Consider the following 20,936-nt stretch of genomic DNA (forward strand, 5'->3'; position numbering starts at 1 on the left):
ATTTAGCGTGTGTCACAGGGCTTTTAAATCAGTTGCGAATTATTTTATTTTTTATTTTTATTTTTTTTTTTGGATTACAGTTTTAAATGTTTCCCTTCTTTTTGGATTTGGAAAGAGAAGATTGTTTTACCCTATAATTCTTCTTACTGACTTCGAACAGACATGGGTTTTCTCAGATCTGTAACGCTGCGGGATGTAACGAGTCAGGGAAAAAGAGACGTGTTTACCAAACTTACATTTAACACATGCGAACATATGCTTCCTCCCCCCCCTTCATCATCGCTGTACAGGTCATCGGTCAGCCGTCATAGAAAGCAGCCTCGGTGCACTATATTCAGTCAGGGAGAAATCTTAAGTAACTATACCCACAGAAGAATATACAGTATAACTTCAGATCATCTATTTTAGAAAAATTTAAGGCAATATTGTGACCGTCTTAATACTTTGTGTAATATGTAGATTTTATTTAGCTAGGTTTCCTTTTTTTTGTTTTTTTTTTTGTTATTCTGATTGTCTCATATATTCATATCAACAGCTAATCAGTGCATGCTCAGCTTTTGTTCATTTTCCTTCTTTCTCTTTTAAGCTATTAAGTTATTTCATTCATTAAGATGTTTCATCAGTTTAGTGAGTTTCATGTATCTAAATAAACTAATAAAATTACTTTGAAATTGCACCGTCTGATAAATGAATGAATGAGCAGGAGTCGGAGGAACGGGTGAACTCTTTTATTGTAAAATTTACCAAGTTTTCATGAAGCAGCAGAAATACAGTACATTTGCTTTTTCTTGTTTGTTTGCTTTACAAAAACACAAAAATAAATGTAACACTTTAAAGGGTGATGACATTCACTGTATACCATTTATATACTGACGGTACAGCACAGCCGCAGTTCTTTCATATCTTACAGATCTGTCTCGCTCTTATTCAGGATGTGCAGATTTGAATCCAGTGGCACCAAGAAGGCTCGGATGCGCAGCACAAACCGAATGGCGACGCATTCACACTCTGTCCCGTACGAAAATAGAAATGTTTAGAAATGACAGCATGGTTGGACGAACACGTAGGATGACTGTCGGCGGACAGTTCAGCAGCACAAATACTTTCACCTAAAAAAACCCCCGAGGAAAACACAAAACACTTTACAGAAACGGCAGCTCCTTTGAGCCCGAGCTCATTTAGGAAGGAGAGCGCTGCAGTGATAAACTGTCCTGGAAATGAAAGACGTAAAGGAAGGAGACCTTCTGAGCTTTGTTAGAAGAGCGCAGCTCAAAAGCCAGTGTCGGAGGGTTCGTAGGTTCACTCGGAAGGCAAAGTTATGCTACACTAAACGAACGTCGACCCCTCATTTACTTATAATTGTCTTCTAATGAGATTCATTTTTCTTTTACTCTTTCTAAACGGCTCAAAGCAACTGCTTCGGTTATTCTTGTCTTTCAGACCTTGTGTCTGGTTATTTGTAGAGATTTGTTTTCCTTTTTAAAAACCATATAATTTCAAAGGAGCATTTAGCGCAAGAAATTACACAATGTTCTTCACACAACATTTGACGCTAATCTTTAGGGATTTTCTTGCAGCTAATCAATAAAACAGTAATGCTCCAGTTTATCTAGTTGCGTACCAACGAAAATGTTAAAGAGAAGCAAATTCTTCAGGCATTTAATAGGCGAATACCCAAGAACTGTCGGTGGGGAAAAAATGTAACGGAGAAGTAAGCTAACGTTCAGCTTCTTGGCCTTCGACCTCGACTCGACTGTAGCTTCGACTTCATGCCTGGAAACCGACAAAGTTAAATGAACTCAACAAAACCTGCAAGAACGGCGATCAAATACCCGGCCAGATTTATGCGGTTGAGTTGCAACTTGCTGAGAGACATGGACTCGACCTGCGTATTTGAGAAAATAATTTTGCAGGCCCAGGTTTTTAATAGTCACAGAATGATGTCAGTTTTTGCGTCATTGTGCTCTCAAAAAAAAGAAAAATTAAAAAAGAGATCTGGTAAAATAAACCATTACAATCCTAAAGGTATACAACATTATTGTCTATTTAATTCCTTTTCCTTCTGCAGCCGATTGCGATTGTTGGTACTTTGGCAGATTTTTCTCAATACTTCATTCTTATTATGGCACAAAATAGGAGCTGAATGCACAGCCATGGAGCCATTTCATTGTTTCTTCCTATTACTTGTAACTCAGGCAGTGAAAACTAAACAGAAATGGTTGGGGATAAAGCTAAACTGCTCGGTGACTCTCAAACTAAAGACATTCATAGACGTACTGTTGGGGTGTTTTTTGGAATGGGATACGATTCAAGGCAACTGCTACACATTCAGAAATGTCACAATACTGAGGCCTGAAGAATTGGACTTGTTTACTCGTTTTTTTGTTGTTTTTTTAAAGTGCTTCAATACCTTACTGTGGAATTAGGAAGGTCAGCTGCTTAGTCTTAAAGAAAGTTATCCAAGACACAAAGAACTGCTACTGAAAATGTTCTCGTGATCCCACCGAGCAGCATGGACTCATTTGAAACGATCAGGCAAAGGTGGAGCTGAAATGCTTGCAGAAAAATCACCTGAGATTATCCTTTGGTGTTCCCACAAAAGAGATGTTATGCACGTCCTACAAATGGGAAAAGTAACTGTGTTTAAGACAAAGCGACTCGTTATTCCCAGTCAGGCTACATTCAGTTTCTTCATTTGCATCGTTCCCATTTCAAGCTCAAAGGCTACGACAGAGCGTTTCCTTTCAACAGAAAACACATTAACCTGTCCACGTATTCGGTATGTAAAGGACAGATGCATTTGTAAAACTAATCATCTCCTGGCTGCTTCTCAAGTCTACATTATCAACAATAAGCACCATAAGTCAAGGGAACAAAAGTGGAATAAAAAAACAAAACAAATATCTGAAATGTGCAAAAATACAAAATGTGAACGACATAAATAAGACAATTTGCATGGGGATTAAGGTTGAATTATACATATATGACTGTGCAAATAAAACATAGTCTAGTGTTCTAGCAAAGTGAAATGAAACTGGAGGCAGCGAGCGGTGCTGCTGGTGATGGATGTTTATATGGCCTGAGGGAAAGTGCTGGTCATTGACTCCACCTCTACTGCTGCTTCTTGCGGAAGCTGTCGGTGGAGATGGGTGGATGAAAGTTGATGGTGTGGTGCCGGAGACCCTGAGACGTCTTGTAGCTCTTCCCACAGCGGCACTTAAAAGGTTTGCGCACCCTGATCTGGGTCCGGTGTCCGTTCTTGGCATGATACTTGATGCCGTTCACATTCTGTTGCGAGGCAAGAAATTTGAAAACATTAAACATTATGCATGACAGACTGCATTCTGGAACTAAATGCTTGCTGACTTTATTTCAAAGTTTTAATTGCAGATAAAAGTACGAAAAACACATATTATTTTCCTTCCACTTCACAAAGATGCACGATTTTGTGTCAAGTTTCAGACTTGTGGCTGTTTTGCGGCACAAAATATGAACAACTTTTAGAGGTTTGAATACTTTTGGCATTGTAGTATGTTGGGACCAGAGATCTGCCTCCAGAGCTTCGTACCGATTTTATTTGACCGGAGATAGAAAATATCTTAACTAAAAATAACAATTAAGCTAAACTGTCCAAAATAGACATAGTTAACCCAGACATCTAATTATAGGCCTAATGTGGGCAAAAACAGATATTACCCACAAATATTTAACATGTGAGGTATTGTGTATTATGTTGCATAATTTCGAGACACACACACACACAAAGTTTGCAGTCAACAGAAGGCTTGTTCTGCTCCTAAACAGATCCCTGCTGCTGCCTTAAGCCTTAGTCATTGCCTATAACTCTGTCATTCACGTCAGCAAAGCAATTTTCTCAGGCTGTGCAGAATTTATCCCAACCACACACACCAGATGTGGGCGGAAAATCCTATAAAACTCCATATCACTGAGGTGGACTGGATGTATGCCTTTAAGTTGTTGTACTGCCCAACAAAGAACCCATTTTCCACTCTCCAGTTCTCTCTTTCTCATACACACACACACACGCACACACACACACACACACACTCACACATATATATTTATATACATTTAGACATAAAACATATATATTTATAGGATATAGGATGAAACGTGCAAGCCTGAAATCCCATCTATCCCTGCTGTGAAGTATGGGAGAGGCACCGTCATGCTGTGGGAGTGTTTTGCTTCAGGAGGGACTGTTGTACTTCACATGAGGAAGAAACGTTCTCAAAACATTAAAGCAACAACTCAAGACATCCGCCAAGAAGACAAAACTTGGACTAGCGTGGCAATTGCCTCCCTACGCAATTTTACTCGATTCTCATCTCCCTTCAGCGTTCCATTTGGAATTTCTCCCATTGAGCTTGATTTCTCTGGTTGAATTTCGACTGGGCCAATCGCTGAAGAGATGGAGGTGTAAACGATGACGTCTAGTTTCTGTTCTGTCTTAGAATTGTAATCCGCTCATGTAGGGTTGTAGTTTAGCAAAGGCAATGGAGGATGTGAACAGAGCCATGCAGTTCGTGTTGGATACACTTCTAAGTATTGAGCAATTAAAGTCAGAGCAAGAGGAATGTTTAAGACATTTTATTGCTGGCCAAAGATGTTGTGGCCCGACTCTCCATGGTGTTGTTTACAGCACATGCAATTTCCAGTAATCTTCAACGAGCTGGCGCACTGCATGTCACGGCCAGCGTCAGCGACTGGGTAAAACTTAAAACTTCAACAGAGTCCACGCCCCCAGCAAGCAATTGTTTCTCAATAGCTGAGGGTAAAGATCCTCTGTACGAAGCCAAAGCATAGAACAAAGGGCTGGTTTTTACCAGGGTAAGCTTGGGCACAATTGTGTTTTCCACTAAGAGAACGATCCCAATCACGCAGTAAAATTAGTTACAAAGCAGCATTCCTGAAACTATGATGAAAATATTTACTCAACAATCTTTTATTTACAACAAAGTCAGCTGGATGATACTACCAGTGACAAAAATAACTGACATGCCAATATAAAGAAATGTGTATAATGTTATAGGGAGATGAAATCCAGTCAGATCTCAATTTGTGTGTGAGATCTGACTGGATTTGTGAGAAAACAGGAAAGGGCTTTTTTGCTCAATAGGATAAATAATTCCTTTGCATGTAACAACATAATTATTATTATTTTTTGTCTAAAAGGACATAGGCAGAATGTTATAAGATTTAGTAAACAAACATTAGACTAAAACTAAAACGATGACAGATGACTAAAAATGCAATTTTAAGATCTGATAAGTCACGGATGAAACATACCTTGTATCTTTTCTTACAGCCGGGAACAGGGCAGGCGAAAGGCTTCTCATCTCCTCCGTTCATGCACATAGAGCTCAGGATAGACTCTGAGCTGATGGCGCTCTCCGTGGTCCACGACTCGTCACTGTCAGACGCCTCAAACTCTACATCCTCGTCGTCACACTCGCTACCTGCGGGAAGAAAAACAACAGGAAGCACAAACATTTAACTCAGATTCACAGCATCCAAAACGAAGATGCTCTGATTCATGCCTTTTGACTTCCTTGTGGCAATTAGATCTCAGCCCTTGGGCTTTCCGTCTGACAAACGCAGACCTTTCTCAGCAGCAGTTCCCATACTCGCCTCTTCCTGAATGCTCAATAGGATAATACCCAGATTTTAAGAAGCACTGCAATCAGCCAATTATGGGAAAGAATCGTGGGTTGAGAAACTTCTTTTTGTTTTACATTAATTTTGTTGTTCTCTTTGAGTATGTGGGAAAAATGCTGCAAAGCTGTATGAAAAAAACAAAAACAAAAAAATAAAAAAACGTTTCCGGTAGAAGTTAAAGGAAAAAAAAAACGGTTTTCAATTTTTCTTTGACAAAAATAACTCTGAGAAGTGTGACTCACATATGTATTCAGCTCCTCTGTCTTAAAATGTTTGTAGCAACAGTTTATTTTTTTTTAAGTCCGCCAATAATACCTGCTGAGTGAGATTGACCAGAGGGCGCATGTGAACAAAATGTCAAAGCTCCTCAGTTAGATTCAAATCGTGGCCATTCAAATACAAAACCATGCAAAAAAATTCAACCCATTTCTTTGCAGCTCTGGATCTTTGTTTTGTCTTTGTGCTGCTATTAGAACAAAAACCTCCCACTCAGTCTCAAGTCTTTTACAACCTGCAAAAACTTAATGTCTCGCATTCAGTAGGTAGACCGAAAAAGTTCTGTTTTAGTCCCATCTGAGCAGATCACCTTCTTTCCCACCTCCTCCAGAGTACCCTGATGGGTACTGCTCTGCTTAACGCTCTCGTTGCTAAGCCTGCCACTAAAAAAAGAGTCCGTATTAGAACATCCCTAATGAAATCATTCTACATTACACTATAAAACTCACAATGGGTAGGATGTCATCATTTTTCAATAGAAAGTGGTCTGCATAGGAACTGTTAAGAGTTCAATTTGATTCAGTCCTCTGTCAGGTGAGGCGGTAGAGGAAACGCACTGTAAAAAGCTTAATTAAAGGAAGCCGTCATTTCTGCAGCTCCGTCAGACTCAATGTGAGACACAGACGCAAGACCATTTTAGCAGGTAACAGGAAGTTGCACTGTTTTATCCTGTTGAGCTTTCAGCCGTTGTCTAGCATGTTCAACGGTACATGCTAGAAACATCGGAGCTAAGGATAGGATCTAGATTATGGTAAGAACACACAAAGAGACCGAGGTTGTATTTATGCTAGCCCCCACGAACTGAGCTAACAGCTATGGGAAAATGCTAAACAAAGTCTTAAATGTGAATTCTAACATTATTTTCTCACATTTAAAATGGTGCATTTTTGGTTTATAGCAAATGCTTTCACGCACCATTGCCTCTGTTTCTAACATAGATAATGAATGTGTACTCAATAATGTGTGACAGCTAGGGAAAAAAATAAGATGAATTCCGTTCTCATACTGTATATTCTTGTGTAATAATTCCTAAAGGCAGAAAACAAACAAAAAAGGCATCTTGAAAATCCAAACCAGGAAATTCTGATCAGTGCACCTCTACTTTGAATGATATTTATGATATTTATTTGCTGCTATGAGGCGAAACTGCTCATCTCACTGGGAACGAGAACGACGGGTACCTGTCGGTGTACTGCTGCGGAAGGAAGAGGAAGGGGTGATCGGGGGGGTGACCGGAGGGGTGAGGTTTCCACTGGTGTGACGGGGTGGCGTGGAGACGTTGGTGCGTGACAACGCGGCCGTCAGAGAGAGCTTAGGCTGCACCTTTTTCTTCAAGGCCTCGTGTTCTCGCCTCGCAGCGTCTGTCATGAACCTGGCATTGTGAATCACAAAGCTGCTCAGTGTTTGTTAAAAAGAAAGAGGAAGAAAAAAAAATCATGAAAAGAAAGTAATTTCACACTTTCTTCACTAATTAACTTGGAGCCCTTCAGTTGTAGAACGCATGGTTGGAAAAAAACACCACTGGCCACATTTCCATGAAAAAAAAACCTTTTATTGGAGTAGTAAAGTCTTTGGTAAATTGGTATAATAAGATAGAAGCATTAACACAGACACTGGTGAAGGAAAAGTGGAATTAGCAAATTAAGTAACAGCCACATGAAGATGCGTTCGTAAAAGCAGGGAGACAGTGGGACACTCAGTCGTACTCTGGCATACTGTGGAAGGCCAATAAAAGCTCTGTTTGAGCCCCATATCAAAGGCAGCTGGGATGATCTCAGAGCAGTAAAAAAAACACAACGCCACAGAAATTAATCTAAGCAGTCCTCCAGATGACAAATGAATCTGTCAGCAACACTTAATGAGTCTCCCACATAATATAAAACAGAAGCAGCTGATTCAGAAGAAGTCTCGTAATAAAATTAATCTGAGGTGAAATCAGATCAATTCGTGAATTTTTAGAAGCAGGTTTTGAAAATAATAATAATAATTAAAAAAAAGAAAAAAATCGCCCTTACCTATTGATGTAGCTGAGAGCAATATATGTCGGCTGCTGCTGTTCCTGCTTCTCCAAAAAACAGGGGTCTGTTTCTAGGCAGATAGAGAAACAGAAATATTGGAAGGAGTTGAAAAAAATGAACTAAATATTCACCAAATCCTGAAGGCCTTTAATATATATATATATATTATTAGCTTTTAACACTTCAACAGCAAACAGCTTCTCCTTTTAAGGTTGATGTAAAACCAATAAAATAATCTAATAAAATATCATCTAATCATATAAAAAAAAGTACATTCACAAATGAAGCGTTCCATACACCTGAGCAAGGTGGTCCTGTGCTAAAAGTAATTGATCTTGTTGAGCTCGTAGATTGTTAAAGCATTTTTATCTAGAGGAACAATCTTTATTCTTTATTTCCTAGTCCACATAAATTCAATCCATGAATGATTAAGGCATACATAAGGTTTCACACTACAGCATTTAACACATTTTAAACAGAAGACATTCTGTAATGGCGTAGTAGTAGACAGTCTTTCCTATACAGCCTTGTTCACCGCAAAAGATAATTGGTAAAGAAGCTGATTAGTTGATCTGGGATCTTTGAACAATCATTGGAAAGTTGCATGGAACTGTGAAGAAATATGTGCACAGGCAACAGTTAAAACTGCACCCTTTACAGGAATGAACTAGCTGGACTTTGAACCTTCTCCCACTGTCAAAGGCAGGCTGGTTTAATGACCATGTGATTGTGTGGACAGCAACCTGGCCTGGCATAAACTCCACATGAAAATGAGAGACATCAGACAGTCCAAAAAAACTGCAAACAAGCTGAAGGATCCTATTAAAGTAACAGAGCCTCTGATTAATTTCATGCCACACCACTCAGATGTCATAATTCATGTAAAAGGAGCCCCAACCAAGTACTCCACACTATGTACGTAAATACTACATGAGACTCTATTGGTCTCTATTGGCCCTACATTTTATTTTCATCTTCTGAAAAACGTCTTTTTTTTATCCATAAACCATGATCATAAAAAGAGACAGAAATAAATGTTTAACCTTTATCTCAATCAGTTTCACTTTCTGAATTGAAAACACTGTGTTCTCTTTGTACTTGGATGTCAGATTTTATGAGTTCCCAACTGGGACACCAACAAAAAGAATATCCTTGAAGTCCATATTCTGAGGAGAAAAATCTGAGATTGCTGAGCAACCCTGACTTCACTATCTAATATGGCTGCAAGCATATAGAAAGTAGTATATACTCTAAACTAAGATCTTTGTTGAACTAGTCTGTGTAATCATGTCCTGTTTTGTGTATGAAAGCATAGAACAGAAAGAAACATAGCAGTGGTTTGTATTGGAAATAGCATTTAGAATTAAAACTATTCTGATCCCAAGTCCGCTTTCTGACCTTCGATCAAAATGCTCCTAACTGATGTGATGGCATTCCCAGCTCAAATCTCCAAGTTACAAAACAGATGGATTGCTATAATCATTTTGGTATTGACTACAATTATCAACGCCAGGTGATAAAAGTGAATTTCTCTCCATTTTCTGTGTTCAAATACACACAAAAAACACGTAAATAACCAGGTAAAATGTACAGCTCTATGTGGGCCATCACTTCAATACATTCCCTACAATCTATATGCAATCCATTTTTGAGATACAAAGACAACACACCACGCTAACATGTCTGAAATCAATGTGAGGGACGATTTGCTTTGGTATAAACTACTATAACCAATGCAAGATAATGACAGTATGTCTCTCCACTTTAAGATATTTCACATTGTCATTTGTTTAATGAGATGCAATTAGTCAGAAGTGCTTTGTTTATAGTTTTTTTGCCAGCAGTTTTCACTTAGTTCTATATGTGTGCAGCCATATGTGTGACACTGGAGTAATATATAAACCATCAGAAGCGCTAACAAATAGTTTAAACAGAAAGCCAGAGTGAATACTCAACCCAGGACTAATAGGTAAACTCCCACCTTCCCAGTCAAGACCATGACCATAATGAACATTTATTTTATTTTATTTTTTTCTGACTTCTACCTTGTAAACGTTGATTTCCAAGCATAAAGCAAACTCACTATATTTCCTCTGTTATGGGTATTTAAAGTAGTAGTGAGAGAATCCAGCCTCTTTGGATTGACAGACTGTTGCGCATATAAATATAATGCATACTGAGGTGTTTTCAGAACATTTAGAAACACAACTCACAAATTTTTTAAAGCGACAGACTTCGTGGCCTAACTATAAAGTCTTCTCCGTTCCCCTTGTAACAACACAGTTTTATTATAGAACATCAAGTAAATGACATCTCACTATTTCTAGGTTCTTAAAATGCTGCCCTGCAGAAACCAAATTGCACACATATGACCACACTCTGCACATTGTATGTTTTTTGCTTTCTCAGCTCCACACATCCATCCTGTTCAGTGGTGCTAAATGTACAACAATAGCCAATCTCCACACCCTGAGGTGAAAGCGTGACTGACTTCAATCACTCTTCCCTCTGTTATGGGAGAAGAAAGACAGCCCATAAAACAACACTTTGTACCACTTCCCAGCTGAGCCTCCCTGCTTGCGTCTCTGACAGGGTTGCTGTGAAAGACTGCTCGGCCCCCTGGGGTCTCAGTCCATTGCTTGGTTTTTATCCAGCTCATTTACCATGGAGCCATTTATTAGGCCATTGATTTTTAAACTATTACCATTGAAGAAGAAATTGTAACATTAATAATACTGCAAGTTTTGTTTACTGTTAGCATCATTTTCTCTCACTGTAATGACGGTTGCAATGAGAGAAAAAAAAAATAATTAAAGGTTTTTTTGTGAAGAGGTTGTAATTAAATCACTCCTTTGGCCAGAATTGCCTTACTATGCCAAATTGTATAGTAATATAATTAATTTTTTTCAAATCCTCTGCTAGCCTGCTGAGGATCATATTACATAATATCAATTGAATTGAAATGTGGACATTGACTAGGACACTCAAACCTTCATTTAGTTTTATTTTTTTATTTTTTATGAGGCATTTAGTTTTGGTATTGTTTCAGACCTTTATCAATGCTTTAGCTTAATGTCATGATCCGATTGATGAACGCTCTTCTTCGGGATGTTCTGGCCGCAAATGTAATCATGCTCTGATCAATTATAGCAAGTCACTGAGAAGCTGGAGCAGCAAAGCAGTCCCAGACCATCAAATTACCACAACCACGTGTCAAGTCATCAGTAAACTGCCTTTTTGTTATCTGAAATTTTGTTAGTTTTTCACCAGATTTAATGGAATTCATACATTTCAAAAGTTCCACAGAATCCACAGAATATTAGGCCTCATTAGACCAACGGTCGTAGGCATTATTAAGATTCTTTTCAGAGGAAGTGTGAGAAGTGCCTTTGCATTATTTTTGGTTAGCAGTAGTTTTTTTGCCTTTGGGCTCTTCAATGGAAATCCTTTTTTGCCCTGTATTGTGGTTTTTTTGTGACCTGCTGGATGTGTGTCCTTGGGATGATCCACCATTGTTGCATTTGTGGATAATGGCTCTCACTGTGGGTTTGAGTCCCAAAGACTTAGAAATGGTTTTGTAACTCTTTCCACACTTTGCTTGCCATCTGTTCCTGCATTTTTGTTTTCAAATTGGGACATGTGGTGTTGCTTTTTTTTTATTTTTTATTTTTAGATCTTTAGCATACGCTATTTAAGTGATTTCTTGATAATACCAGTTAAAATAGTAATCCTGCCAGGGTTTAGTGACTGGGATTGAACCCAGCTTTTGAGAAAAACAAAACAAAAAAAAAACTAATCTGTCTATTAGCTTGGTACAAGTTTTTTGAGGCCATTATTAAAGCAATGTTAGTGCTGGCGTTGAAGATCTTTCAAATTTCTAATTGCTTTTGAGAAAAAAAAAAAAAAACACAAAACAAAAAAAAACAACTAATCTGTCTATTAGCTTGGTACAAGTTTTTTGAGGCCATTATTAAAGCAATGTTAGTGCTGGCGTTGAAGATCTTTCAAATTTCTAATTGCAGTTTCTTGAAACTATACAGGTCTTAACCTGAGATTACAGATGGTTCTCTGAAGGCCATGTGCAAGCGTTTCATTAATCGTAGATTTATCCCTGGTGTGAAGGACAGCACATTTTACTCTACTTTCCAACGATGTCATGAAAACAAAGAGTTGGAGGCACGCATTCATTATGACACTAGTCCCATGCCAAAAGCCAGAGGCAACCCTGAGACTGCTCAGAGCTTTGCAGTAATGGCATGCGTGTGTGCAAGAGTGCACAAGAAATCCCTCCAAAAATCCCTAATGAGTCTCAAGCTGTGGATTGGCGGCCAGCTCAAACAGCAGTGGATCGGTCCGTTCCCACACACTGTAAATCACAAAAGCCTCAGGTGGGGACTGCAAAAGAAGGCCTGCAGGGACCACATCCCCCTCCCCCACAGCCTCTAGTGTTCTTTTAGGGCCACCATGACTCAAGGATCAGGAGGAAGGTGCCTCAATTGGAGATGGGAACCCCTCTAATCAAACTACACAGGTGGTCCACCATGGTGGGCAACGATTAGAAGGCTTCTAGGAAACAAAGAGTTAGTGTAAGTCAGTGTAATCTGTACTTATGTCTACACATATGTGCCGATGTTGTAGGGCTTACAACATCGGCATAAAGAAAAAATATATAATGACACCCAACAGAGCAGCTATTTTAATCTAAAGCAGATTTTTATTATTTATCACAAACATTTACAGGCCATTCGCACTTGACAATCAATTCGTGCACGAGGGCTTAACGAAGCGATATTAATGATTGTTCCTATCTGGCCTCAACCATAATTGTCCCAGTTTGATCTAAATTTTGACTGGACCTTTTTGCACCACTTCAGTGAGTTTCTGTTTGTGCTTTCTGTTCTGTCTGACGGCATCCCGTCCCCTTAACAATTATCGTCACCCTTTGCAAACACGCGTGCAAAAGCCTTGAAACAAATCGCTCACAGTGAGCTGAGGTGTAGATTCGTTTTCCTTTTTGCCTTTTAATAATAAATGTGGTATTTGAATGGAAGGTTCTCATGTCTTTCCCATTTTGAGAAGAGGTTAAAGGAAATAATCCTCCTTTTCAAGTCATATGTACTCCACACCAGACAAACAGGAGGTCACAGGTCACTTACAAAAAGTTACTGAATGCTTAAAAAAAACGGCAAGCATAAGTCAAGCGCATTTTTGGATGTTGAAGGTAGGACTTTTCAATTTTTTTTCCACTGTGTGTGTGTACGTGTGTGTATGTTGTGTGATTTTTTTTCAGTGAAATTTAAATTACTACATGCTAATTGTGATTGGATTCGTGGCTGTAGGGAATAAGCGCAGGCCAAATGACCCAGTAACACTTAACAAAAAGGGTCTCTGTGGTGGTCCGCATCAGAACGATCGCGCGGCACACCTTCCTCAGGCAGCGGCGGAAGTGACGCCTGCGAGCCTCTCATTAGAAACATCCTCCACCGGACTAGCGTCCTCACCCTTGTGTGCACACCAGACGCACAGTCCCCTCTCTCATTTCCACCAGCATCTGGCTGCTCCATCCCTGACAGTCAAATGCACCGTGGGGCAGAGGTGAGTGGTGAGCATTATGGTGACATGTTTATGGCGACTGTGAGCTGCAGGGAACATTACCAGGAGTGGTGGCACAGGTAATTCATTACAATGTGACCTTTGAGAAGGAAATGAAACGGAGACAAGCTCCATGTGAAAGCCGCTCTTTGGTGGTTTCTGGGGAGACACCGAGGGAATAAAATGATTCATTATAAGTTTGACACACACACAGCAACCTATACAGCCCATGCGTAAATGCAGAATCCCTCAACGTTGGATCTTTCTAAGTGTTTTATCAACCATGTAAAAAAAAAAAAAGTACCATTTTTAAACTTCATATTATGAACATTAGAAAAGTCTCATGAGCCTGACATTAACGTTGACAGGTATAAAAAGAAAATATTAAAGGAGATGATAATTAAAAATTCCATTCAAACTTTTTGAAATTGAATATCACTGCAGATCTATCACAATAAAACAGTCCAAAAAAAATAAATAAATAATTCTAGTGTTGCAAAGCTCTAAAAGCTTATGCAGTTTCGGCAACAAAAGCGTATTCTCTATAAAAGCAAATTAGCTTGGTTTTATGGAAACCAAAGCATTGTTTGGCTTTGTAAGCAAAAACAATATGCGAAAACATGTAGATTAGGAAACAGGTGTTTACTGTTGCAATGAATCTATGCAACTGCGGTGATCAACACCAGCCTCCCGGTTTTCTGCAGTAAAACCGGGAGGCAACAAAAGAAACGCTTATCGCAACAAAACCGATGGCAGAAATATAATCACACTGAATTTCTAAGCTGCACAATGTTTTTTTTTGTTTTTTTTCAGGTAATGGATTCCCCCCCACAGAGAGGCAACAGTGGGGGATTGGGGAAATGTAATTAGCCCCACCAGGTGCACAGATCAGGGAACTAGTTACTGTTTAACAAATTTATTACTTCCGCACTTTTTTTTTTTTTTTTTTTTTTTTTTGAATGACTGCAAGTTGTTGGGGAAATAAAAACAAAGCTCAATAAGTGTCCAACAGGACTGGCAACAAACAGACTTTGTTGTGTTCCTGAGCTTACTGCCCATTTCAAGCTTCTACTATTACTGACCCTGCTGGCTACCTGCTCACAGGTCAAACAACACATCCGCAGCATCCTTCTGGTCTAAAGCTGACTGAGCACACGGGGACATAGGCATAGTTTAAATTCTACTATATTCAAATATAAGGCTAGTTTGTCAGATTAAAATCACTTTAAAAATACCAACTTTTAAGCAAGTATTAAACTTTTTTTTTTTTTATCCTGTGAGCAGAAAATTATCATAAATAAAGGCGTCAATCTATCTACCTGTCTGTCTATCACAATTATTATAAAGGGGGTTTGACAAAATAGTGCATTCAGAGGGATATCTCCCAATCAACAGACTAGCAGCGCCCTCTCTTGTTCACAGGCCCATTCAGCAGTCTGCCCACAAAGCTCATGTACAAGAATGTATGCTTATTATCAGGCGCCTAATTACAATGGGGGAATGTGCCTTAAGCAGCAGGCCACCAGATGAGGAGGAAGACATGCCAAATCAAGCGCCCCCTCTGTAATTATGCATCACAGGCACTTGGCACAACGCGCAAGATTTCGCACTTCTCTGAGTGTGTGCAGGCCGGCAGAGAGGGGAGAGGATAGAGGTGGGTGGGGGCCAGAGGGGCGGGGGGAGAGTTTTTCCCCTTTGAGCCAACTAATTGCTTCATTATTCCCTAACAAGTTATTTGAAAGCCTTGCTGTTTTTTTTGTTTGTTTTTTTTTGTTTTTTTTTAAACTAAAGCTAACACCTCTGACACATGCACATGCAGCACCAGTCTGAAAGCCGACGATATTAAAGCCAGTCAAGCAACAAACAAGAACAACAGAGGTACCTGAGCCCTGTCACCTTCAATAATAAGGGCCTGAAATATCGGATCAGGGGAGCAGATGTTGGAGCGAAGGGTCACGCTGTGAGGAAGGGAAGTTGCATTTTTGCCACACCAACAAAAAGTATGTGAAAGCTAAGAAAATGTAATGGCACCGTCTGATGCGGCTTAACCTAAAAAAAAATGGCATGTCTTTTGGTTCTCAAATGCTGTAATTTTTTTAAAAAAGTACAAAATCTTTAAAAGAATAAAAATAGATGACACGTTCTATTCATTTCAAAAATATTGACTCCCAGTTCCAGATTCATCAGTGATTCTGGGACTTATTTTGCCACCCTGGAACTAGAGACGCATCAATCAGGCAATTTCTTGACTGGTTCCAATTTCCGTCTTTCTTCGAGGTCTGACTTGCTGATTCAGACAAAGATTGATTCCATTTTTTTTCTTTGTTTTTTTTTCAGTTTTATTTTTCTAAAGGGTACAACAGACAACAAATAAAATGTTGTCCTTGACTGACCAGGCAGTTTGAAATATATCAGAAAGAAAGTACTGGCGATTTTAACAGTGCTTTTACAAATGTGAAATGGTGGGAGATGTTGACCTGCCAATCACCAATCCGAGTCATGCAATTTAAGAATATTTATGAAAATGGAGAACCTTAGCAATAAAAGGTAGAAAAACAAAGATTGACATAATGTGGAGGAGTCAACGGGGAAAATCCTCCACAAATATTGCCTTTAAAAACCTGATCTTTTATTTCAAAGACATAATCTCACACTTAAAAATGTGCTACGGCTCCCTAATTGTTAGATCTGGAGATTTATCCTTATTGTCATCATCATCTACCCCCGTTTGCCACAGCTCGAGTTAACTGAAACTTAATTAGAATATGACTGTAAATATGGACATATTTTCTGACAATTCCTTCCTATTTTTCTTTTACGCTTTTTTTTTAAGATCAACACACATTTGCTTTCTGTAAATTACCTGTTCTCTTATCTTTTGAATTTTGAAGACCGTCAACAATAAATGGGCCTCTGTGTTACATCATGTTTGTGCAGCACAATAATTATGGCAGTGCTGACATTACAACCAAAACATCACTCTTTTCTATGTATGGGAAGGTTTCATGTGTGAAATCTACAGCTCCCTGCTGGTGAACATGTGTAAAAAAAAAGGCCTTTAATTAAACCTTAAACTTAAAATTTTTGATACACTAGGACCTGCCCATACATAGATAAGAGTGCTGATCCCATGCTCGTGGAATTTGGATACATCTACACATAAAACCTCGTGCACTACTTTATACCTGTTGGAATCTAAAAGTAAAAAGAAACATGTTGCATGTATTTAATCCCAAATAGACCCATTGCTAATATAGACAGTACGATCAAGAATAGCTGATTTGAAAGTGGGAAGCAAGTAATGTGAAAAATTAGTGAGGTTCAAGTGGAACTTGATCATCCAGTGACCTTCATTAAATGTTGTTAAACGCCCTTCGAATAGATAAGGAAAAATAGCTTGAAAAATAAATGAATTAATTCAAAATGATTTCTTGAGTGTACCCGATATTAGTCCTGCTTCATTTATTGCATAACACTTAGGGAGGGGCTTTGATTGAAGTGGGATGGCCTGTAAATTTGACAACATCTGTGAGGCAATTTTATCTGCAGCAGTAGCAGTAGCAGCAGCAGCAGCAGTGTTGTTGAGCTGCTTGCAATCCCACCCAAAACTGATAGGACATTAAACTGGCCTCTTTTATATGCATTGTTACACTTCTTGTTAAAGACAGTCTGTCAGAGTTTTACTAGCCAACACCAATCCCTATTTTTTTTATTGTTTTACCAAGTGTAACTTCTTTTTTTAGTGCTGTTTTACATGCAAACAAAATTCTGTAAAAGTTCTTTATTTCGGTAATTAAGTGTGGCAGAGATTGACCATAAAGGAAGAAAACACGTGCTGCAGATTCCTTGACAGAGAAAGTTGTTTTAAAAGCAACAGAAAATAAAAGCATGAGAAGATTATCTTATGCATCAGAGCATATCTTACTAACCTTTATCTGTTTCTTAAAACAACCTACGTCAAAGGTCATGCCGTTTGTTCATGTGTTTACAGACTAAAATGTCAGTTTTTATTAATTTAATGACTCAAAAAGTACATCTTTGGCAGATAACGATTTTATCTGCCTGGGCTGCCTAGCTGTTTGAAGGCATGCCAAGATTTTACAAAGTTGTGCTGTCAAAGCCTCTAAAATGTATCTGTCATATTATAGTGAGATGCCAGAGAAAGTGCTGCAGTGACTGAAGTTTTCTCAAGCTTTATGGAGCATAGTAACGGAGTTCTCCACTTTCCCCACCTGTTGCTGTAATGAAATGACATCAGACTTTTATGGAACTTTTCAACCCTCAAAGGGTTAATAGGTGCACCATTCCTCTCACCCAAAAACTGCTGGAGACCCGCAACCTGGTACAGAAGCGCAGGTATAGAACATGGATGGATATTTTTGACAAGATATCAGCAGCATGTCTGCCAAGCAGCTGACTGCAGACTGCCTAGTAGAGCTTGGCTAACTAATGTGCTAATATTGGCTGTTAGACTCCCAGTGTACCCCATAAAGAACAAAGCAGCAACCAGGAATTATATGCTGCATAATAATCCCATCTACTTGCAAAGCTTCTGCACTATTTAAGTGTTTGATCTACATTTTTGATAAAGTCCAGGTGTCAGAATAAAAACAGATGCAAAAAGTTCTAGATAAACATCAGAAGTGTAATAATCAATACTTTATCAGTAGTAAGAAAACTAGTTGCTTTTTCTCTTTTAAGTAAAAGTAATTTGACCCCGTTTTACTATTTCTGTGTAAAACGTAATGTTACATTAGGTAACATTAACATTAACATTAGGTAGCATTAACATTCTGGTCAATACATTTAAATTTGGTCAGCATCCCCTTTACAAATTACTGCTATGCAGAATTTTACAAATAAGATTAGTATTTAATAAAAAAACAATATCAATAATAATGATAATAACATTTTTCCTTATATAACTTAGCCAAGAGCTATAGAATATGCAGTATGAACCTATATATTCTCTACAACAAGCTGACGGTCAAATCTAGTGAATTACAGAAAAAGGAAGAACAATATAATAACTATCTTACAAGATAGGTTGACAAAAAAAATGCAAATCACTAATAATGTTTGTCCAAAATACTTCATTTATTCTGAAAGAAGTTTGTTTTCTCCAGGCTGAAACTTCATCAAGTGATAGACAAAGTTAACACCAGCAACGCAGAAACGTGTTTGAGGATTTTTTGCATTATGACGTACTGAGTGCTGCTAGGCAAACATCAAAACGCTGGTAATTATTCAATGCAACCCAATGAATAAAATGTATAAGCGGCGCTTTGATCTCTGCGCGCGGCCTTGCCTCAGATGCCGCACGAGCGACTTGCCAACCCACAAAGTGTCTCCGGTTTCCCTTACCGACTTATTTCAGTTCTCCAACTCTGTCAGTGTTACTGCTATATAGAAAGTAATGAGCTCTTTAGACAGAAACGAACAGGATCCAGCGGAACATCAGCAGTCACCACACCTAGCAACCGGGTTGCCAGGACGCAGGAAGTAACTTGTTAGCTGTAGCCTCTAGTAGCCACGTCTGCTAGCTTCGGCCGTGGCGGGTCGCTCGGTGCTGTGCGGCTCTTACCGATGTGGTTATCCTCGATGTGCACGATGAGCTCGGTCAGGGAGTCAAAGTGAAGCCCGCAGCCGGCGAACCTGCAAGCGTTGGAGAAGAAGGAAACAGCCGCGATGCCTGTCATGGTCGCCGTGACATTTGAAACGAAGGTAGGCAGCAGTGGAGCAGAGGCAGCGGGGTAAAGCAGCGGTGAGAACAGCTGGAGCGGAGCTGTGACTCCTCCGAGCTGCGTCAGACCAGCTGGAGACCGACAGCAGCACCGGATGTGAAGCTGCAGACTTTCATTTGAAAAGCACAACAGTTTTCAGATAAACTGCAAGCACGGATGTGGTTGAAACCACACGTTTACAGAAATTAGCTTTACAAGGGCATGCAAGTAGTTTTTTTTTCGTCGTTTGTTTTATTAATGTCAAAAATAATTGATAATTTAGTCAAAGGAGTTTTAATGATTATTACAATTACTTTGTTTATAATTCCACCTGGCCTCGGCTGTTATGTTTGGCTTGTTAATTTATTTAGCAGGGTCAGTCAGCACATATGAATAAACAGTAAAGTACTAAATGTGCGAGAGACAGCAGGCCCTCCTGAAATGTGCAGAGCCATCTGGAAGGCCATTTTTGATCTCTTGTTCCAGGATAGTTGTTACACACTCATTCTAAAACCGAATAACAAACAAATTCATAATCTAGTCTTGTGAGAAAAGTATTTGTCCCCTTTCTTGTGATTTTGCCTTTTTAGATCGTCATACAACTTCTCATACCAGACAAAGATAATCTGACAAAATACAAAAAGAGGTTTTTAATTTGTAGTTTGAATTATTAAGAGAAAAAGCTACTTCCTGGAAAAAGTAATTGTCTTCCTCACCCAATAATTGGTTGTGTTAGCTTAATTGTTTTTACCAGCATTGGCAGTTTGAGGTCATGCTGCCACAGCATCTCTCATTTTACTCCAAACTTTGAGTAGGCATGCAGAATTAGCCTGAAATATATGCCCAGCTTAGAAACAAACAAAAATATTTTGTTAATGCACTTTAAAACCATGACTCTGTTAACTGAACTATGACTTTTCCTGTTGGTAAAAAGCTCAGTTTGTTCTGTTGGAATCCAGATTCACATGCGGCCAGCAGGGGGCCCTAACTATCCACAAACACAACTTCACCTTGATCTGACCATGACAACAGACATCTGTAAAAATAATAATGATAAAGACATGGTTATGTATTTATCCAAGATGCCACAGAGTGATATTATAAGATATTATAAGATATCCCTATACATACATATGTCCTAAAATATATTCAGGGTATGGTTGAGGGGCTTTATTTAGTTATGGGAGTTACATTTTGCTGTTCAAAATAATATTACATATTTATTATCTAAGCCCTGGTTTTCCAGTGACTTACATACCAAAAGGATTGTTTTAAATATTTGTATTTTAATTTCAAAAAGGATTTTAACAAATGAAAGAGTGTTAACGTTAATGAATGTATTTTTTGCAGCCTGCTAAAAAACAGACAGCCTGAAGTCATTAAACACATACATCTATCATCTATTTTTAAATAACTGTCCAGTCTTCATTACAACTGCACCAACTTTGACTAACTCAGAGTTTAATTTCAATCACTTCTAGAAATGACTCCAGATGTTATTTTTCATCCATGATTAAAACATTTTCAGCAATTAGTGCTGCCGTTATGGATCAACAAGCAGCTCAAAAACAACTAATGGCCACAGAGTGGCAGTGTTGGTCTGGGAATACATGTGATTTACATCAGTTCATTTACTTTTAGTAAAGTT

At 38.8% G+C, this 20,936-nt stretch overlaps 1 protein-coding gene across 1 annotated transcript; it reads right to left on the reverse strand.

The window, feature by feature from the left end:
• Nucleotides 1–489: 489 nt before the first annotated feature.
• jazf1b (JAZF zinc finger 1b) lies at nt 490–19,410 on the reverse strand. The gene is made up of 5 exons (XM_007569971.2): nt 19,150–19,410; nt 7,971–8,043; nt 7,137–7,327; nt 5,311–5,480; nt 490–3,288 (listed from the first exon to the last, which is right to left on the reverse strand). Exons 1-5 carry the CDS (start codon nt 19,262–19,264, stop codon nt 3,112–3,114), a joined length of 726 nt encoding a protein of 241 aa, XP_007570033.1. The 5' UTR covers nt 19,265–19,410; the 3' UTR covers nt 490–3,111.
• Between the last annotated feature and the right edge of the window lie 1,526 nt (nt 19,411–20,936).

The sequence above is a fragment of the Poecilia formosa genome, unplaced genomic scaffold (assembly GCF_000485575.1).
Source record: "Poecilia formosa unplaced genomic scaffold, Poecilia_formosa-5.1.2 Scaffold253, whole genome shotgun sequence".
Lineage (NCBI taxonomy): Eukaryota > Metazoa > Chordata > Actinopteri > Cyprinodontiformes > Poeciliidae > Poecilia > Poecilia formosa.